The 18,944-nt window shown below is 33.8% G+C and overlaps 1 protein-coding gene across 2 annotated transcripts in view; it reads left to right on the top strand.

Annotated features, from left to right (window-relative positions):
- Positions 2,012 to 18,944, top strand: part of LOC109841437 (actin-related protein 8) — a 62,610-nt gene continuing 45,677 nt past the window's right edge. The window contains exons 1-4 of one of the 2 annotated variants that reach the window (XM_020410408.1): positions 2,012 to 2,362; positions 8,583 to 8,668; positions 10,673 to 10,743; positions 10,947 to 11,014. In XM_020410408.1, coding sequence (XP_020265997.1) covers positions 2,034 to 2,362; positions 8,583 to 8,668; positions 10,673 to 10,743; positions 10,947 to 11,014 — 554 coding nt within the window. In that variant the 5' untranslated portion in view covers positions 2,012 to 2,033. The remainder of the gene's footprint in view (positions 2,363 to 8,582; positions 8,669 to 10,672; positions 10,744 to 10,946; positions 11,015 to 18,944) is intronic. The other variant, XM_020410409.1, reaches the window with a different exon arrangement.

The raw sequence follows: 18,944 nt of genomic DNA, 5'->3' as shown, positions 1-18,944 counted from the left end.
GGTTATGCTGTAAGTGTAGCGTGTTATCCTGTAAGTATAGCGTGTTATGCTGTAAGTGTAGCGGATTATCCTGTAAGTGTAGCGTGTTAGACTGTAAGTGTAGCGTGTTATCCTGTAAGTGTAGCGGGTTATTCTGTAAGTATAGCGTGTTAGACTATAAGTGTAGCGTGTTATGCTGTAAGTGTAACGTGTTAGACTGTAAGTGTAGCGTGTTATGCTGTAAGTGTAGTGGGTTAGACCGTAAGTGTAGCGTGTTATGCTGTAAGTGTAGCGGGTTAGACTGTAAGTGTAGCGGGTTATCCTGTAAGTGTAGCGTGTTATCCTGTACAGTCTACCATGCTACACTTACAGTCTACCACGCTACACTTACAGTCTACCACGCTACAATTTCAGTCTATCACGCTACACTTACAGTCTACCACGCTACACTTACAGGTTATCACGCTACACTTTGAATTTATCACGCTACACTTACAATCAAAGAGATCTTCAGTTTATCACACTTGGTTGCACTCACAAAATTGCACATGAACAAAATAACACTCATAAAATTACACAAAATTCTACAAAACAGCACTAACAAAATTGCACAAAATTCCAGTCTTACAAACTCCAAAATTGCACAAACAATAACGATATTGCACTAACAACACTTTCATTATCTACTTTCAAAAACTTACAATCTGAAACAATATGTTACAAATCAAACTCCAAAATTACACAAATCTTCAAAATATACTTAGCATAACTAATCATATATTCAAGGCAAGCTCTAGACTTTTTAAAATGTTACAAATCTTCACAAAAAACATAGCATAACTGATCATATATTCAAGGCAAGCTCCAGGCTTTCAAAAATGTTACAAATCTTCAAAATGTACATAATATAACTGATATTATATTCAAGGCAAGCTCCAGACTTTACAAAATGTTACAAATCTTCAAAATTGCACAAATCTTCAAAATGTACATATAGCATAACTGACTCCATTAACTCTACCCAGCAATTTCTCTTTCACAATCTTCAAAACAAGCTCCATACTCTTCAACTCTTTATAAGCAAGATTTACAGGTACAAAATTCCAGATTCTTCAGATTTCACACCTCTTGCTTTGCAAATCTATTGTGTACAAATTAGATTTAGTTCAACAGAAACGATACATTCATAAATTGATAAAACCAATTCTACAATTAGATTTAGTTCAACAAAAAGGGATAGTACAAAAGAACATCAATGAACTAACCCTAACCCCCCGACCCCGACCCTGACCCTAACCCTAATCGAGTATATAGAAATGAGATTTCACACGAAATCACTCCTCCTCGTCATCGAAAGAGATCCCGAAGCCAAAATCATCAAGCATCTTGTTGATCGTTGAAGAATTGTAGTGTCTCGTTGGAGAGGGTGGAGGTGTGTCCGGCTGCCTCGAGATCCGTCGTGGGCCTTTTCAAGACATCAATCACTAAAATCATGGGCCTTTCTTCCTTTCTTCTTCGATTTCTTGGAGGGGGCATGAGAGATGGGATCGGAGGAGGAAGACAAAGCCTTGAGGAAGGAGGAAGACGAAGACCTGAGGAAGAAGGAAAAATGAGGAGAGAGAGAGGGGGTCTGGTTTAAGTGGGGGTATTGAAGGGTATTTTAGGGGTTTTATCATAAAATGAGGAGAGAGAGAGGGGGTCTGGTTTAAGTGGGGGTATTGAAGGGTATTTTAGGGGTTTTATCATGTTTGGGTATGAATACTAGTGTTGTATATACAGTATTTTAGAAATTGGGTTTAAAGGCAAAAACAAAAAGAAACTTGGGTTTAAGAATACAAAGAATAATTATTGGGCTTAGAGGTAAAGATGAGTAAACAAATGGGCCTAGAAATAAAAAACCCTTTAAAATAACACTACAGACACACTCTCCACCACACTCTCCACCACACCCCCTCTCCTGCTACAGCGCAGGGGGGCCCACCTGAGATTTTTTAAAAAATCTCAGGTGGACCCTCCTGCGCTGTAACCTTGAACTTCGAATCCCGAGGACTCCGATGGCGCTCATGCTGAAAAAAGTATGGGGATCCGTCCTCAGCCGATCGGGATCGACCTCATCTCGCCGGAGCTCGTCGGATCTCTCGCCGGAGAGGTCGGGATCGATTTCGTCTCTGGGAGCGTTCGATCAGCTCCCGATCGATATCTTGATGCAAATCCTTAGGCTATTGGGGCCTAGGGATGCGTCGAGGATGAGCGCGGTGTGTCGGTCGTGGAGAGTTTTGGTCACGGACAATTCGCTGTGGATTTTCTTTCTTAAGAATGGGAAGGAGCCTTTCGATTCTGTGGTTTTTGCTGAGAGTCACTTGAGATTGGGGCCTCGTTCTCTGTAAGTTTATTCGATTTGCTGAAATTTTGTGGTTTATTTATTCGATTTTTGAAACTTGATTGAGTATTTAAGTAGTAGGGATGGGATTCAGTAGCTATTAATATCAGTTGCTAAAATTGGCTATGGGATTGAATATGGCTTCTCTGTTTATAGAATTTTCCTTTTTTTTAAATTTAGAAATGGGTTCTGTTTGTATAACAGTACGAAAAATAGAGCTTTTATTTTTATTTTCCTTCTCTTGGTGGCTTGTTTTCTTAATTGATTCACTCAGATGGCCACGTTGAAATGTGGAGTTGATGTATGCCTTCCATCAAATACCCTGTCTACATGAGCAAAGGAAGTGATCGATGGATTTTTGAGATAGATATAACTCTCTTCGGCAACCTCAATTCCCAACTCGTGAAGTTTCTATAAATTGTTGTCCTGTCAAAGGTTGCTACTCGCGGGCTTTGTAGGTTTTGTTGTATATCAGAAATGTCTTTGTTATAAAATTTCACATCTCAGCGCTGTTTGCAGTTTCAGTTCATATTTAATATCAGCATAAGTAATTTTGGGGTAGTTCTGAGTCAGAACTAACAACAAATCTCCACTGACAAAATATTTCGGAAATAGAAAAAAAGTAAAAGCAATTGACGATGTTTGGCAAGTTGCTTAAAATCTGTGTTGTAAGTAGCAGCGCTTAAACAGTCCTTAAGCTTTTTAGGCCCTTAACCACTATACACTTAAAAAAAACTCCGTCCAATAGTGAATGCAACACGAAAAGATGCTAAAAAAAACAGCCGCAAAACCCAAAAACAGCACCAAGCAACCACCAGAACCTTTCTCTTTGATAATTTGCATTGAGTCATTGACTTGTTGACTATTTGATGTACATAATACACAACATGCTAGTTTATCACATTACAAAGGGCAAAATAGCCAAATTGATATATTTTGTTGACCCTCGGTGATAGATTGGTATATATATATATTTTTTGATTTTGACAAATTGGTATATTATCTGGACTCCGGCGCCAACTACCCCTTAAGTTTGGCTAGATCCAAATTTTTTGGCCAGTTTTCTCACATGACGGCTCACGTGATGCCCAGCTGGCGGGATTTATTGCACAAAACCCCCTCATCTTGCGACTATAATTAAAAAAAACCCTCTTCTTCCTCCTCCCCCTCTCCCTCCTCCTCCTCATCCTCTTCAACCTCTTCCCATCACCCACACCCGCAAGCTCAGCAAGACCCTCAACCCCCACTCCTCCTCCTCCCCCTCTCCCTCTTCCTCCTCATCCCCTTCAACATGCAGTTTGGACCCTCAACCCATCATAGATCCTGGCATTTCCATTGGCTAGAGAGTTCATAACATCTTGTAGGTTCGCCTCGTTCTCCATCTGCGCCCTCGTTATGTCCCCCGAACGCTACTGCTCCTGATCCGCCACTAGTCGTGGACCCTATCTGCACTGCCTTCTGAAGCAACGTCGTCGCTGACATCTGAGGATACTGCATTAGCTCGGTATATTCGCCCATGTAGGTCGAATTGAGGAGAGGTAGAAGACATTTGACATCGATGACAAGGGACTTGTAGAAATTTCAGACACAAGGAAGCAGGACTCTGATGCCTTGAGCAATGTCAATGTAAAAAATGAAGCAGTAAAATCGAATGCATTGTACATTGAGAAGAAGGAATTTGAAGAATGTTCAGACACAAGGGAACAAGATTCTAATGCCTTGAACAATTTCAAAGTCGAAAACGAAGCTGTTAAATCAAATGAATTGGACATTGAGGACAAGGGAGTTGTATAACACATTGAGGAAACAAGTGCTGGAGAATCTGTAAGTGACCCTATAGTGACAGATGAAATTGAAGAGAATTTTGAGATGGAAGTGGAAGAAAGCACTTCAGATGGAAAGTCAGAAACAGAACTGGAAATTGAAAAGCTCAAGGAAAAAATTGGTCTGCAGCGGAGGAAAGAGGATGAGGAGGAGGGAGAGGGGGAGGAGGAGGAGTGAGGGTTGAGGGTCTTGCTAAGCTGACGGGCGTGGGTGATGGGGAGAGGTTGAAGAGGATGAGGAGGAGGGAGAGATGGAGGAAGAGGAGGGGTTTTTATAATTATAGTCGCAAGATGAGGGGTTTTTGTGCAATAAATCCCACCAGCTAGGCATCACGTGAGCTGTCACGTGACAAAACTGGCCGAAAATTTTGGATCCGGCCAAACTTAAGGGGTATTTAGCGTCGGAGTCCAGATAATATACCAATTTGTCAAAAAAAAAACATATCAATCTATCACCGAGAGTCAACAAAATATACCAATTTGGTTATTTTGCCCATTACAAAGTGTATAGTATTTTGTTAATAACGAGTGTCTGAATCCAAATATTATTTCACATCTACATGCTTAGGATCTTTATAAACCATCATATGTGTGTATAATCTTTTCCTCCAATTTTCTCTTATTTTATAAATTTCAGATTTTTCCTGCCTTTTTCTTATTTCTTATAGCTAGTATTTTAGCACGTGCTAAGCACTGTCATACCTTCTTGATTCAATATCTCTATCCTAATATAAGAATTTTGAAGACACATATTCATCGTTCAATATTTATCATGCTTGTGTCATTAAACCACTACTTATAGTAAATATTATAGTAACACATACACTTCTTCATATATTTATTTTTATTTATATACTACTTTTTAAAAATAATATTTATTTGAAGTTTATTGATATAATCAAAGTACATTAAGTATGCTGCAAAAAATAGTTAATGATACATCAAATTTCTTACTAGTGTACATTTTATCATACTTTATTAGTAGATGCTTTCATATTCATTTGAAAAATGTCTTATAGTATATTAGGTTTTCTTTTTAGTTTAATAATAAAGAAAATAGACCATTAGAGATTAATTATAGTATAGTATCACTATTGCTCTGTATTTTAAATTCACAGGAAATTTACTATGCACAATTGAAATAGAATTAATGAATAAATCATTATGGTGCAAATAAAATTAAGTAAAATAGCACTTAGATCATATATAATACTTAAGTCGTTTGTACCTGTGGAATCTCGGTTTTCTTTTTATTTTATCTTTCTGGAAAATAAAATTTCTTATTTGTATACATTTTATCATACTTCCATTATTAAATAGTAGGTGCTTCCAAATGAAACAGACAAATAGCATTTGGTATACTTGGCATTTTAATTTAATAAGTGTTATACCCGTGCCCGCACGAGTGCATCTACTTTACTTTTTTGTTATTTTTTAACTAAAGTTAAGGTGAGGGATAAAGTTGCTTGAATAAAATAACTCCGGGCTAAATTTTGCAATTATAAAAATTAGGGTTCTACTTGTCATTTTTTATTTTATGGGGTTTTTGGTTATTTTTCATATTTTTAGGTACTTGTTTGAATTTTTTGAATTTTCAGTGGGTTGTTTGTAACGGATTCTAAATGGGCTTTTTGTAGTTTTTTGAATTTTTCAAGGGATTGTTTGTAATTTTGAATTTATTTTGGGGTCATTTATTATTCTTAGAATGTTTGGCAATTTCAAAATTTTTAGGGGGATATATATAATTTTTTATTTCTAGAGATTTATTTGTAATATCCTAATTTGTTGGGACATTTCTATAATTTTAGGATATTGAGGGTGAGGGGTTGACTGAGCGAAAAATAGGGCAAGCCTCACCATTCAAAAGCTTTTAAATATAAATGAATATTGAAGGGAGTTGCTTGTAAGTTTCAAATTTTTTTGCAAATTGTTTGTAGTTTTAGATTTTTTAGGAAGCTATTTGTAATTTTTCATATTGTTTAGGGTTTGTAATTTTATAGGTTAATTTATAAGTAAGAATATTTTGAGGGCTATATACTGGTCTTGAGAGTATGTTAATGTAAAATTATGAAGTAATGCTATTATAGAGGTTAAGTGCAAAAAGCAAAATGTTTTAGAGGTTTTTTGAAATTCTCAAACTTATTGAGGGTTTACTGAGAGTTGCAAATATTTTGGGGTTTACTGCTAAATGCATAAAGTTATGGGAGGTTTCTTAAAATTTACCCTTTAAAAAAATTACGGAGGGCCATGTGTACAAGTGGTAGCTTAATTTTTTCATTGGGGATTTGGCACGTAGTAGCTGTTGTTTACACGTGCCAACTTTTTGTGCAATTAGGATAGATCATCTACTTCTCTTTAGTATACAAAGGGAGGGGAGTTACATGAGAAAAGTTCTAAGGAGTTATCTCAAGATTTCATAGTTAAGGGGGTATCTACAGTATGCTCAAACTTAAGGGAGTTTTCTCAAATTAAAATAGTTGAGGTTTTCTGAGACACTTATAATTGAGAGGGTTTTCTAAAATTAACCTATGATTTAATGTATAGAGGCTTCTTATATGAGTTTTTAATTAATTTTTATATTTAAATATATGATTATGGGATTTTTTTTAATTATGGATAGTCATGATCTGATAAGGATTATAAGATATTTGATTGTTAGAATTTTCTAATTATCGATAGTTTTCATTTGATGAGGATTTTTAGATGAATATAAGATTAGGTGCTCACATGTCATTTTCTAATAGGATAGAGGGACACGTGAATATGAATATTTATGATATGACACGTCAGTTTTTTGTGCCTTTTAGTATGTGACACATGTCAAATATTTGTGTCTTTAGCAGTTCCACCAATTTCTCTTTGTATATAAAGGTGGGATTATCCTTTTTTTTAAATAAAAAATTTAATTTGGCGTTTTTTTGCTTAAGCCCCGCTTAAGCTCTAACAGGCTAAGCAACACCTTGCCATTTCACTTTGCTTTTTTACTTTCCACAATCTTGTTTATAATCCAAAGATTAGATTAAGTGTTAATTGGAACTTGTATAATCTTATTCAATCAATGGATGTAAGGATATTTAATCATCAATCTAGTGTATGAAGTCAACAATTAGAGGAGTTAAAAATATTGAGAAAATAAATTTCACTATTGCTTCTTGTTGATTATATGATTAATTACATTTCATGATTGTGAAGTATGATGTAATTATGTTGGTGACCCTTAACTTTGTGTATCTACATAGATAACTTGAAGATTGCTGATTGTAATTAAATGGGTGTCCCTAAATTTGCAAGCAAGTTAACACTATTTGTTTTTTTGCTGATTTCGAGTTATTTTTTAATATTAGTTAGGACTAGGATTAGAGTTATGGTTAAGGCTATTGAAAACATTACTGACTACTAGTGTTCGGATTAGTGTTCAAATAAAGAAATTCTAGTGGCTATCATTGTTGCAACCCTAATCCCTACCCAACCCTAGTCTTATTTTTAACTAAAACTGAATCCAAACTCTAATGCTAACAACATCTAATAAGAACTCCAAATCAACAAAAAAAAAGTTTAAACTTGTAGACATATTCTATGGTTTCATGTGTAATTACAATAAACAATCTCATGATTACTCTGGAAGATACACGGACTTCAGGTTTACTCGTGCGATTGCACCATATTTCAAGATATCTGAACTTAATTAATCCTTGATTATAAAATGAATGGAAAGTTGTAATAATATCAAAGAAGTTAAGGCTATAATAAAATTGAACAAATTAATAGTTCGGTTAGAACACATCGTAAAGCCAATATAAGAAGGTGTTTATTGAGATATAGAGATTAAGCAAATGTGATATGGTTAATATTGAACCTGACCAAATACAGTAAAGAGATCAATCTAACTAGCCACTCAATTAGATTTCTGTTTTGGATACTAAGAAAGAATGATTTCCAAGGAAAATTTAGACTAACCATTATGTCTCTGTTGACCAATATATGGAATAACCCAGAGCCTAAAACAAGGTGCCTAGTTGTTGTTGTTTTATTATTCTTTTATCAGTAAAACACCGTGAAATCAACTTTTATACTTAAAGACAAAATGTATATAGTACCACCTCTTTTCATTTGCGATCAGATGAACATGCTCCAAAAGTGTAGTAGGATGTGATGATAAATATCTGTTATGTTGGTATTTAAGACCCTGATTAGTAGAAATCTTTTTAATGAGTAGTCAGATGGGGTAGACACTTGAAAAGTAGCAGTACACACCTCAACCATTAATAAATTTATATTCCTTTTCCCTCTATTTCTCATTTGTTCCAAAAACAATTACCTTTTTGTTTTCTTTTCTATCCATCATTAACTTTTGACATTGAAACGCAATTCTGATCACCAAAGCTATGTTTGGATTGCAGGATGTACTTTGGGTATACGTCACCATTATCTTTCATGAGTATTCATGCACAACGTGAGAAAGTGCGAGGATCTATTATTATTGATGGTAAGTATTAGAACATCTTGGTGTGCAATTTATTAATTTGGTTGCATGTAGTATTTATTTTGTTTCATCCTTCCCCCACTTCTCCTATTAGGAAGATTCCATTAACTTAAAGCTTAGATACTTTCTTCTCCTTATCAAAGGAAGGAACATCAGTTTTATTTTTATACAAACCAGAATCTCGTGTTGCAGCACACCTGTAATGGCATAACCAATTAAAATATGCGTAAAACTTGGTTACCTAACTTTTTCTTTTCAGTTGGAGAGCACTCTATATGCTGTGTAGAAGGAGATATTTGAGAAATATGTCAATAGGGTACAATTTTGGGAAATAGGGTTTGAAAGAAATCTAAAGATAACATCTAGGTTACCCAAACACTTTGTTTTGGGTGTTGTATCCGTGTCGGACAAGAATTCGTCGCAGATGAACCATGAATAGGTGTGGTTCAAAGTAAAGCCCAATTTCCCTATTACTTATACCCCTAAACTAGTTTCTATTTTTGATTTCATCAAATTCTTTTGCAGCAGACTCAACCGCTGATTAACTATCTAGTATATGAAGTCTATTAACTCAAATCTCACTTAACTTTTAAGAAAACCACCAAATTAAATCTCTTAACCTATTCTCATGTAGAGGATAAAAATAACATCAATGTAGAAAATAACGCGTCCCGTAGCACAAAATAGCGCATAGCGTAATGTATCGCTGGAAAATAGCGCAGAAATAAAATTACGTACGCTATTTTACCCATAGCATACGTTTTATAACGCGTCTTCATAACGCTCCATAGATTAAATTATTCAAGGGGTGGGAATGATTTTTAAAAGAATTTTGATGGCTATGATTGAGATTTTTTTCCAAATTAATTAGATTTTGCACTGAAAAATATTAAAAAGAGATGAAAGAATTACTAATTACTTTTTTTCCAATTTAATCAGATTTAGAAGTAATAAAAACTAGTACTTTTATTTCAAACATAAAAGCTATAACTTCACTTGGATTACTATTAGATGTTTTTACATTTATGATGTTCTATTACCTATTAGAACTTACTGTGATAGTGTGTGATGTATATTTTTTTAATGACTATGCTTTTGGAATGATTGCTAAGGCATACATGGTTGATTTTATTGTCAAATTGTGATGATATATTGATTTGTTATAGTATTTTTATGATGATATGTTTGAAAACTGTGATGATTATTCATATTATTTGATTTTGAATATTATGTATCTATAAAATATTTATTTAAATAATAATAAATTATTTAACCTATGTCAAGAGTTACACTGTTTTACATTTTACGATAACTGGAGGTTAGCGTGACGCTATGCGTTATCGCTATTTTCAACATTGAATAACATCTTAGAGATAAAAAGAAAACTGTTAATAAAGAAAATTAAGGAGTTAAAAAAGCTTTTCCATGTTAGCCTACTAACCACCTAAAAAAATGATGATACCCAACTCTAAAGACAAGCTTTTAGTCCATATCTCTATCTCCAAACTCATCCACTTCAAAACTGAAATGTTCTGCATCACGAGTATATGTTTATGTATAAGGTGAGAGGATGAATCCCATCTATGTTACCAGTTGTTTTTGTTGTTGCATCATATGTGAATATGTATAAGCTGATAGGATGAACCCCATCTATCTTACGAATTGATTACTGTTGTTACTTTAATAATAATGGCCTTGAATTTTCATTGGACAGATTTATCTTGATATGGTTCTATGTCTGTGCATAAACAGTTAGGTGTTAAGTGATACTATGCCTGGAAATTTCTTTTTGAGCAATGTTGACCTCTGATGTATTGATAATATAGTCATTAGACATGAATTCATGAGTAGTGCATGCAGGAGTTTTCATTCAAATCTGCTCCACTTGTACGCTTGCAGGAAATTCATTCGTAGAATCAACAGTATGCTGTAGACAATGTTTCATGTGCATGCTATTCTTGGGACATTTAAATTATTTTAACTGTATTTTTTTTACTGTAAATGAAGGTGGATCTGGCTATTGCAAATATGGTTGGAGTAAGTATTGCGTTCCATCTGGGCGTTGTGCAACATTTTTGGTAAGTTTGTCTCATGCTTGTTCCAATCTTCATCTTTGGAGGAGAGAGATTAAAAATTGTATTCTATCATTCTATGCTTCTATAGTAGGTTCTGCTCTATCTTTCCTGCTTCTGTTTCTAATTTTTGCAATGTTGTCTATCATTCAGTTTTCATGTGATTAAACATTTACATTTTATGCTTCTGAAGTGTGCCTTGTTGGTAGGAATTTGGGAACATTGAAACTCCAATGTACTCAAGACTTCGGCATTTTTTTTCAACAATCTATAGCAGGTTTTGTTCATCATCTTTTAATTTCTTAATGTTCAAAGCTTGTATTTAGAAGTTGGAGTACAGTCTTGATGGTACATTTTTAATTTTCTTCTGTTGATGCATTTAACAAACTCGCAAGAGTCTGTTTCCTGATTGATTTGTTCGTGCATGTCCTCTAACGTCATATTCTTTCAATACTGAGTTTAATGGTTACAGGTCAAATACTTTATTCTTGCAGTAAGGCCTTCAGTTGTTATACTGAGTAGTTTATTCAGATTTTCTATTATATTTTAGATGAATGAATGGAAAGAAATTTGTTTGATCTCGTAGGAACTTGCTAATTTTAGCAGATGTAAGGTCTAAGTGAATCCTGCACTGACGGAGAATGATACAATTGTAATGCTTAGGAATATTATTTTGAAGCACCGCTCCATATTGTGTCACAAAGCCAGTTTTAACTTATGTAATGGTAGCTGAGTGTTATAAGTTCAGACAAATTCACTCTCAATTGACATTTACATTGTCAGTCATCCTTAAGTCCTTGCTGACATGAGTCTCTACTAATCTAAAAAAAAAAGAGTTGAAGTGAACAGGACTGAGACCAGCCACAAACAATGGGTTCGACCCATATTTTTTAAAGTAATATGACAACCAATGTACTCTTGTTGATTCTACTCTGAGAAAGACCAAATGGTTGGGATCCATGCAATGCTTTTCTCTTCTTCCTAAAGCTGTGAAATTTGTATATTGACATGGTAGTAGATGTTTATTACATGTAAATTATATGCATGCATGCCTGCATCTGTATGTGTGATTGTGTGCACACACTTGTATGCATCCTTGTACATCACACACATGGGAGGGATTATATTACGTATGAGTTGTAACTTATAAATCATTTTATTATACTATTATTGAACAATTAATAGTTATATTATTATTAATGCTAGTTTATTAAATAATTATGTATACCATTTTTCTATTATTAATAATTGTTTGTATAACTATTTTATAACTATTTTATAACTAGTTTTATTATTATGAATTATCAATTTAATTTAATTTAATATATCAATATAATTTAATTATCGTTACCTATTAATTTATTATAATAATTATCTATAATTTTATAATACGGGTTAGCATTTAATAATTTGATGATTGATAATGGGCTTAAATTGGGAATCATTAAAAGCGAGAGGGCAAAAGAGGTAATAAAAGGTTCTGACGTAGCAATCTCCTTTTATACATAGTAGAGATGTAGATAGATTATGTAGCTTCTAGAAAATCACATGAGATGATAATGGCTTATACTTGACGTACAATATTGTAAGATCTTCTTTTCTAAAAAGAAAATAAGAAATTAAAAAGTATAAATTTGAAAAATTGCAAGATCATCCTAAAGATGAATTAAATTTGGGATGGTGGCAAAAGTTATTTTAAATAGGTAACTACTAGTGTGGGACAATTATAGATTGATTAGATGCTATTAGGTGTAGGAAAATTATAGAGTGATTTGATGCTATTAGGATTTGTGAAGTTAGGATTTTGTCTTGTCCTTTGGGATTTAATTTTATCTTATAGTTTATTTGATCTTATGTTTTTATTTTAGTTAGGATTTTATTTTATCTTAGTTTGTCCTATAAATAGTTGCATCTTTCATTTGAGGGACAGAGAAACAATTTAGAAACCAGATCCATACTATTGGCAAAATTATTCCAACAAGAAAAATCATGTGCGTCAAATCTATGCATGAAGATATTGATCTTATCATATTTGAATCATAATTGAAGACTATGCATGGGATGGTGGTGTTTAACCTGTCTGTTGATCTTCGCAAAGTTAAGGCATACAGTTTAGTAAAATCTTTAAAAAAATTGAAATATTTATAACCATACTTGAGCTTTAAGGATCACAGTGATGTAAAAAAATGTTTGTAAAGAGAAATAGCTAATTGAAAAACATTTGTAGTTATTTGTGAAAGAAGCTCATTATTATTAATTTATCAGTCAAATTATTATCTAATAAATATGTTAATCAATGAGCACAAATAATTTTTTGAGCTTCAAAATGGTAATCTATAAAATGAAAAGAAACTTGGTGGAAAGTTGCTCATGATCAAGGAGATGTTAATATTTTTTAAATTGGAAAGTCAAGGAGATGTTTATATTTTCTAAATTGGAGAAGTATATTATCCACTCGCTGAGGGAGTGATATTATCTAGATAATACTATTTTATCCTTTGCAAAATCTTTTCCACTAAGATTTCTTCTTTTCCAAGAATTTTTTTACTTTCCAAGGTGTTCTTTTATTTTCCAAACATTCTTTTTTTCCCCTTTTCAGTAGACGTCTTTTATAGTTGTTAAAGGATGATGCCCTTAGAGAGCTAAGCATATTTGTGTTAAGCTATAAGTTGATCTATAAGCATGTATAAGAGGCATTATATATCAAGAGTTTTGACAATCATGCATATACACACCCACACACACAGAGACACAAGCACACATACACACACACACATGCAGACACACACAGACACGCGCGCGCATGCGCGCGCGAACACACACACATACATACATGCATAGAGTCGCACACAGATATGTGTGTGTATGTGCATATGTGTAAAACCCCAGAATTTTTATAATTTTATTGGAGAATTTGTTTAAGATTTTATAAGTTTTATGATGTGTGCTTACCATTCTGTGACGAATGGAATCAGTTAGAATTTATTTCGAGTTTGTTTACAGCTCGGGTTATGGTACCGTGAGTCTGCCGTCGTACAACAGTTTGAACTATTTTTGGTGATCGGACGAGTCTTGGGATGGCATCATCGATCTTAGAATATGATTTTTATGCTACGAGCCTAGTTTGATTCGATTTGGGCTTCGTTTGTAGTTTCGGCCTCGGTGTTGCGAGACGGCTTGAAACTTGTAGTTTTTTATTTTTAATATTTTATCTGTAACTCAGATGGACGTGCGGTCAGCGCCATCATTCTCAGAACATCGATACCGTATTGGGGGTAAATTGACGATTTATTCTGGCACCGGAGAAAATCAGCTGAATTACGAGCTGATAAAATACCCGGATATATAACTGTGTTTATCTGTTTTGACTTAAGTTGTCATTTATTATGGAGAGTTGACTTGGTTAACTTTTGCCATGAGCTTGTGGATGAGGGCTTGGGTGATGGGGATTAAATCTAGACCCTTGATTTCCTTTTAAAAAGACGAGAGTGTAAGAGAGAGAGGGGGGACTTTTGTCATGACCACTCTCTCTCCTCACTAACTATCTTCTTCCTCTCAAACTCCAGTGAACCCATGGCCATGGAGGGTCAAAATTTTTCGGAGGAATTTGAGAAAACTTCGTGAACGAAAAATGTTGACATCGAGCGGATCTACAACTCTTGTGAAGGTCGATCCGCTAATTCTTGATTTTTAGAGATCGAATCCCTTTCAAGGCAAGTTCATCTCCTCCAAACCTCATCCTCTTTTGTATGTTGTATTTGGTTGTGTTATTGAGTTGGATTCATGATCAAATACTTATATTTTGACTAATTGAATTATAAATGTGGGATTTTTATGAAATCAAGATAGACTAATAGATCGATTAAGCTCATTAAGTTGTAAATCGTAATATTAGGAATATGGTTGATGTTATCTCACATATTAGTTGTATGCTTGACATGACAAACCCCCAACTCTTAAGATAATTGCTAAAAACACTTGTATAAATTGTAAAATAATTGATTACAACTAGTGTAGTTATATGTTAGACACATGATAGTCCTGTTAGAGGTTGAATGAAGCCTATGTAGCAGACGAGCACTGTAGCAACCGAGTACTGTAGCAGTCGACCATTGTAGCAGTCGACTCCTCTCTTGCAGTCTGCTGAGTACTGTAGTAGTCGACCACTCTCTTACAGTCTGTTGAGTACTGTATATGTATACATATATGTATATATATGTATACATATACGTATATGTATACATATATATACATATACAATGTATATACATATACAATTGTATATGTATATCTATGTATATACATATATATACATATACAATTGTATATATACATTGTATACGTATATATATGTATACATGTGTGTTACTATCATTAAGATTTTGATTATAGCGGTGTAGAGATCTCTTTCTCATTGTGTTTTTGCTTAATGAGAGATCTTTCATCTTTCAAGTAGGAGCACTGGAATCATGTTACATTCATGAACACCAGTTCTGAGGTTTGTAGTGTTAACATGCCTTATGATTCCACATATTGTTTATGTTGTATATGAATGTATAAATTTATTAATATTTTTATGAAAAATGGGTATTAGGTGGCATCTCATTTTGCTAAATGATCTACTAAGAGATAGTCAATTGGCTTAGTAGAGACTCATGTCAGCAAGGACTTAAGGATGACTGACAATGTAAATGTCAATTGAGCAGTGAATTTGTCTGAAACTTATTAACACTTCACAGCTACCATTAGCATTAAGTTAAAACTGGCTTTGTGACACAATATGGAGCGGGTTGCCTTCAAAAATAATATTCTAAGCATTACAATTGTATCATTCTCCTGTCAGGTGCAGATTCACTGTAGACCTTACATCTGCTAAAAATTAGCCAAGTTCCTTTACGAGATCAAACAAATTTCTTTTCCAATTCATTCCATCTAAAAGCTCTCGAATCTGAATAATCACTACTCAGTATAACAAGCTGAAGGCCTTTACTGCCAAGAATAAAGTATTTGACCTGCTGTACCTTAAACTCCCCAGTATTTGAAAGAATATGACGTTAGAGGACATGCAACGCAACAAATCAATCCAGGAAACAGACTCTTGCGAGTTTCGTTAAAATGATCAACAGCTCAAGAAAATTAAAAATTGTACCATCAATGACTGCCTACTCCAACTTCTAAATACAAAGCTTTGAACATTAGAACATTAAAAGATGCATGAACAAAACCCTGCCTATAGTATTGTTGAAAAAAAATGCCGAAGGGTCTTGCAGTACATTGGAGTTTCAATCGCTTCCAAATTCCTACCAACAGGCACACTTCAGAGCATAAAATGTTAAATGTATTAAATCACATGGCAAAACTGAATGATAGCACAACATTGCAAAAATTAGAAACAGAAGCAGGAAAGATAGAGCCAGGTAAAAACCTACTATAGAAGCATAGAATGATAGAATACAATTTTTAATCTCTCGTCCTCCAAAAGATGAAGATTGAACAAGCATGAGGACAAACTTACCAAAAATGCTCTGCACAACGCCCAGGATCGGACGCAATACTTACTCCAACCATATTTGCAAATAGCCAGGATCCACCTTCATTGTACATTAAAAAAAATACGTCGAGTTAAAAATAATTTAAATGTCCCAAGCAATAGCGCATGCCACATGAAAATTGTCTACAGCATACTGTTGATTCTACGAATGAATTTTCCTGCAAGGCCGTACAAAGTGGAGCCAGATTTAATGAAAACTCCTGCATGCACTACTCATGAATCACTGTTCTAATGACTATATTATCAATACATCAGAGTTCAATCATTGCCTCAGAAAGAAATTTTCAGGCATAGTATCACTTAACAGCCTAACGTTTATGCCCACAGACAGTAGCAACCATATCAATGATAAATCTGTCCATGAAAATTCAAGGCCCATATTATTAAAGTAACAACATAATCAATCCGTAAGATAGATGGGCGGTTCATTCCTATTCAGCTATACCATATTCACATATGATGCCAACACAAAAACAACTGGTAACATAGATGGGATTCATCCCTCACCTTATACATAAACTTATAACTCGTGATGCCCAGTACATTTCAGTTTTGACATGGATGAGTTTGGAGATAGAGATATAGGACTAAAAGCTTGTCTTTAGGTTGGGTATCATCATTTTTTTAGTGTTGGTTAGTAGGCTAACATTGGAAAAGCTTTTTCTAACTTCCTTAATTTTTCTTTATTAACAGTTTTCTTTTTATCTCTAAGATGTTATTCAATGCATTGAAATAGCATAACGCAAGCAGTCACGCTAACCTCCAGTTATCAGTAACAATGTTAAAACAGTGTGAACCTCTTGACCATAGTGCTTAAATAATTTATTATTTATTTAAAAATTAAATATTTTATAGATACATAATATTCAAAATCAATAATATGAATAATCATCACAGTTTTCAAACATATCATTATAAAAATACTATAACAATCAATATATCATCACAATTTGACAATAAAATAACCATGTATGCCTTAGCAATCATTCCAAAAGCTATAGCATTAAAAAAATATACATCACACACTATCACGAGTAGTTCTAATAGCGTAATAGAACATCATTAATGTAAAAACATCTAATAGTAATTCCAAGTGAAGTTATAGCTTTTTATGTATTGAAATAAAATTACTAGTTTTTATATACTTCTAAATCTGAATTAAATTCGGCGAAAAAAAGTTAATTAGTAATTCTTTTCATCTCTTTTTAATATTTTTTTCAGCTGCCAAAATCTAATTAATTTGGCAAAAAATCTCAATCATAGCCATCAAAATTCTTTTAAACATTCCACCCCTTGAATAATTTAATCTAGCGAGCCGTTATGAAGACGCGTTATAAAACGTATGCTAATGGCGCTAAAATAGCGTCACGTAATTTTATTTCTTGCGCCTATGTTTCCAGCGACTACATTCACTGCTATGCCGCATTTTTTGTTGCTACGGGGCGCGTTATTTTCTACATTGATGTTATTTTTATCCTCTACATGAGAATAGGTAAGAGATTTTAATTTGCCGTGGTTTTCTTAAAAAGTTTAAGTGAGATTTGCAGTTAAATAGACCTTCATATACTAGATAGTTACATTCAGCGTTGAGTCCTTGCCTGCAAAAGAATTGATGAAATCAAAAATAGAAACTAGTTTAGCGGGTATAAGTAATAAGGGAAATTGGGCTTTACTTTGAACCACACCTATTTATGGTTCATCTGCGACGAATTTCTTGTTCGACACGGATACAACACCCAAAACGAAAGTGTTGGGGATAACCTAGATGTTATCTTTAGATTTCTTATCAAACCCATATTTCCCAAAATTGTACCCTATTGCACATATTTTCTCAAATATCTCCTTCTACACAGCAGTTATAGCAGCTGCTCTTGCCAACTGAAAAGAAAAGTTAGGGGTTACAAGTTTTACGCATATTTTAATTGCGGTTTATGGCCATTAACAGGTGATGCTGCAACACGAGATTCTGGTTTGTGATTAAAAATAAAAACTTGCATGTTCCTTCCTTGATAAGCGAGAAGAAAGGTATTCTAAGCTTTAAGTTAATGGAATCTTCCTAATAATAGGAGAAGTAGGGGCGAAGGATGAAACAAAATAAATACTACATGCAACCAAATTATATAAATTGCCCACACCAATGATGTTCTAATACTTTACCATCAATAATAATAGATCCTCAGCACTTCTACTCACGTTTGCTGCCATGAATACTCATAAAGTATGCGTGACTATACCCAAAGTTACATCCTGCCAATCCAAAACATAGCTTTTTGTCGGATGATCAGAATTGCGTTCAATGTCAAAGTTAATTGATGATAAGAAAAGAAAACAAAAGGTAATTGTTTTGCGAACCAATGAGCAAAATAGAGGGAAAATGAATATAAATTATATTTAATGGTCTTGAGGTGTGGTACTAGCTACTTTTCAAGCTGGTACTACCCCATCGGACTACTCAATTAAAAAAGATTTCTACTAATCAGGGTCTTAAATTACCAACATAACAGATGATTTATCATCACATCCTACTACACTTTTGCGAGCCATTTCATCTTGATCGCAAAATGAAAAGCGGTGGTACTATATACATTTTGTCTTTGTATAATAGTTGATTTCACGGTGTTTTATCTGATAAAAGAATATAAAACAACAAACAACT

This window comes from Asparagus officinalis, chromosome 5 (genome assembly GCF_001876935.1).
Source record: "Asparagus officinalis chromosome 5, Aspof.V1, whole genome shotgun sequence".
Taxonomy (NCBI): Eukaryota; Viridiplantae; Streptophyta; class Magnoliopsida; order Asparagales; family Asparagaceae; genus Asparagus; species Asparagus officinalis.
The sequence above is the reverse complement of the archived record's forward strand: the minus strand, read 5'-3'. Positions and strand labels throughout refer to the sequence as shown.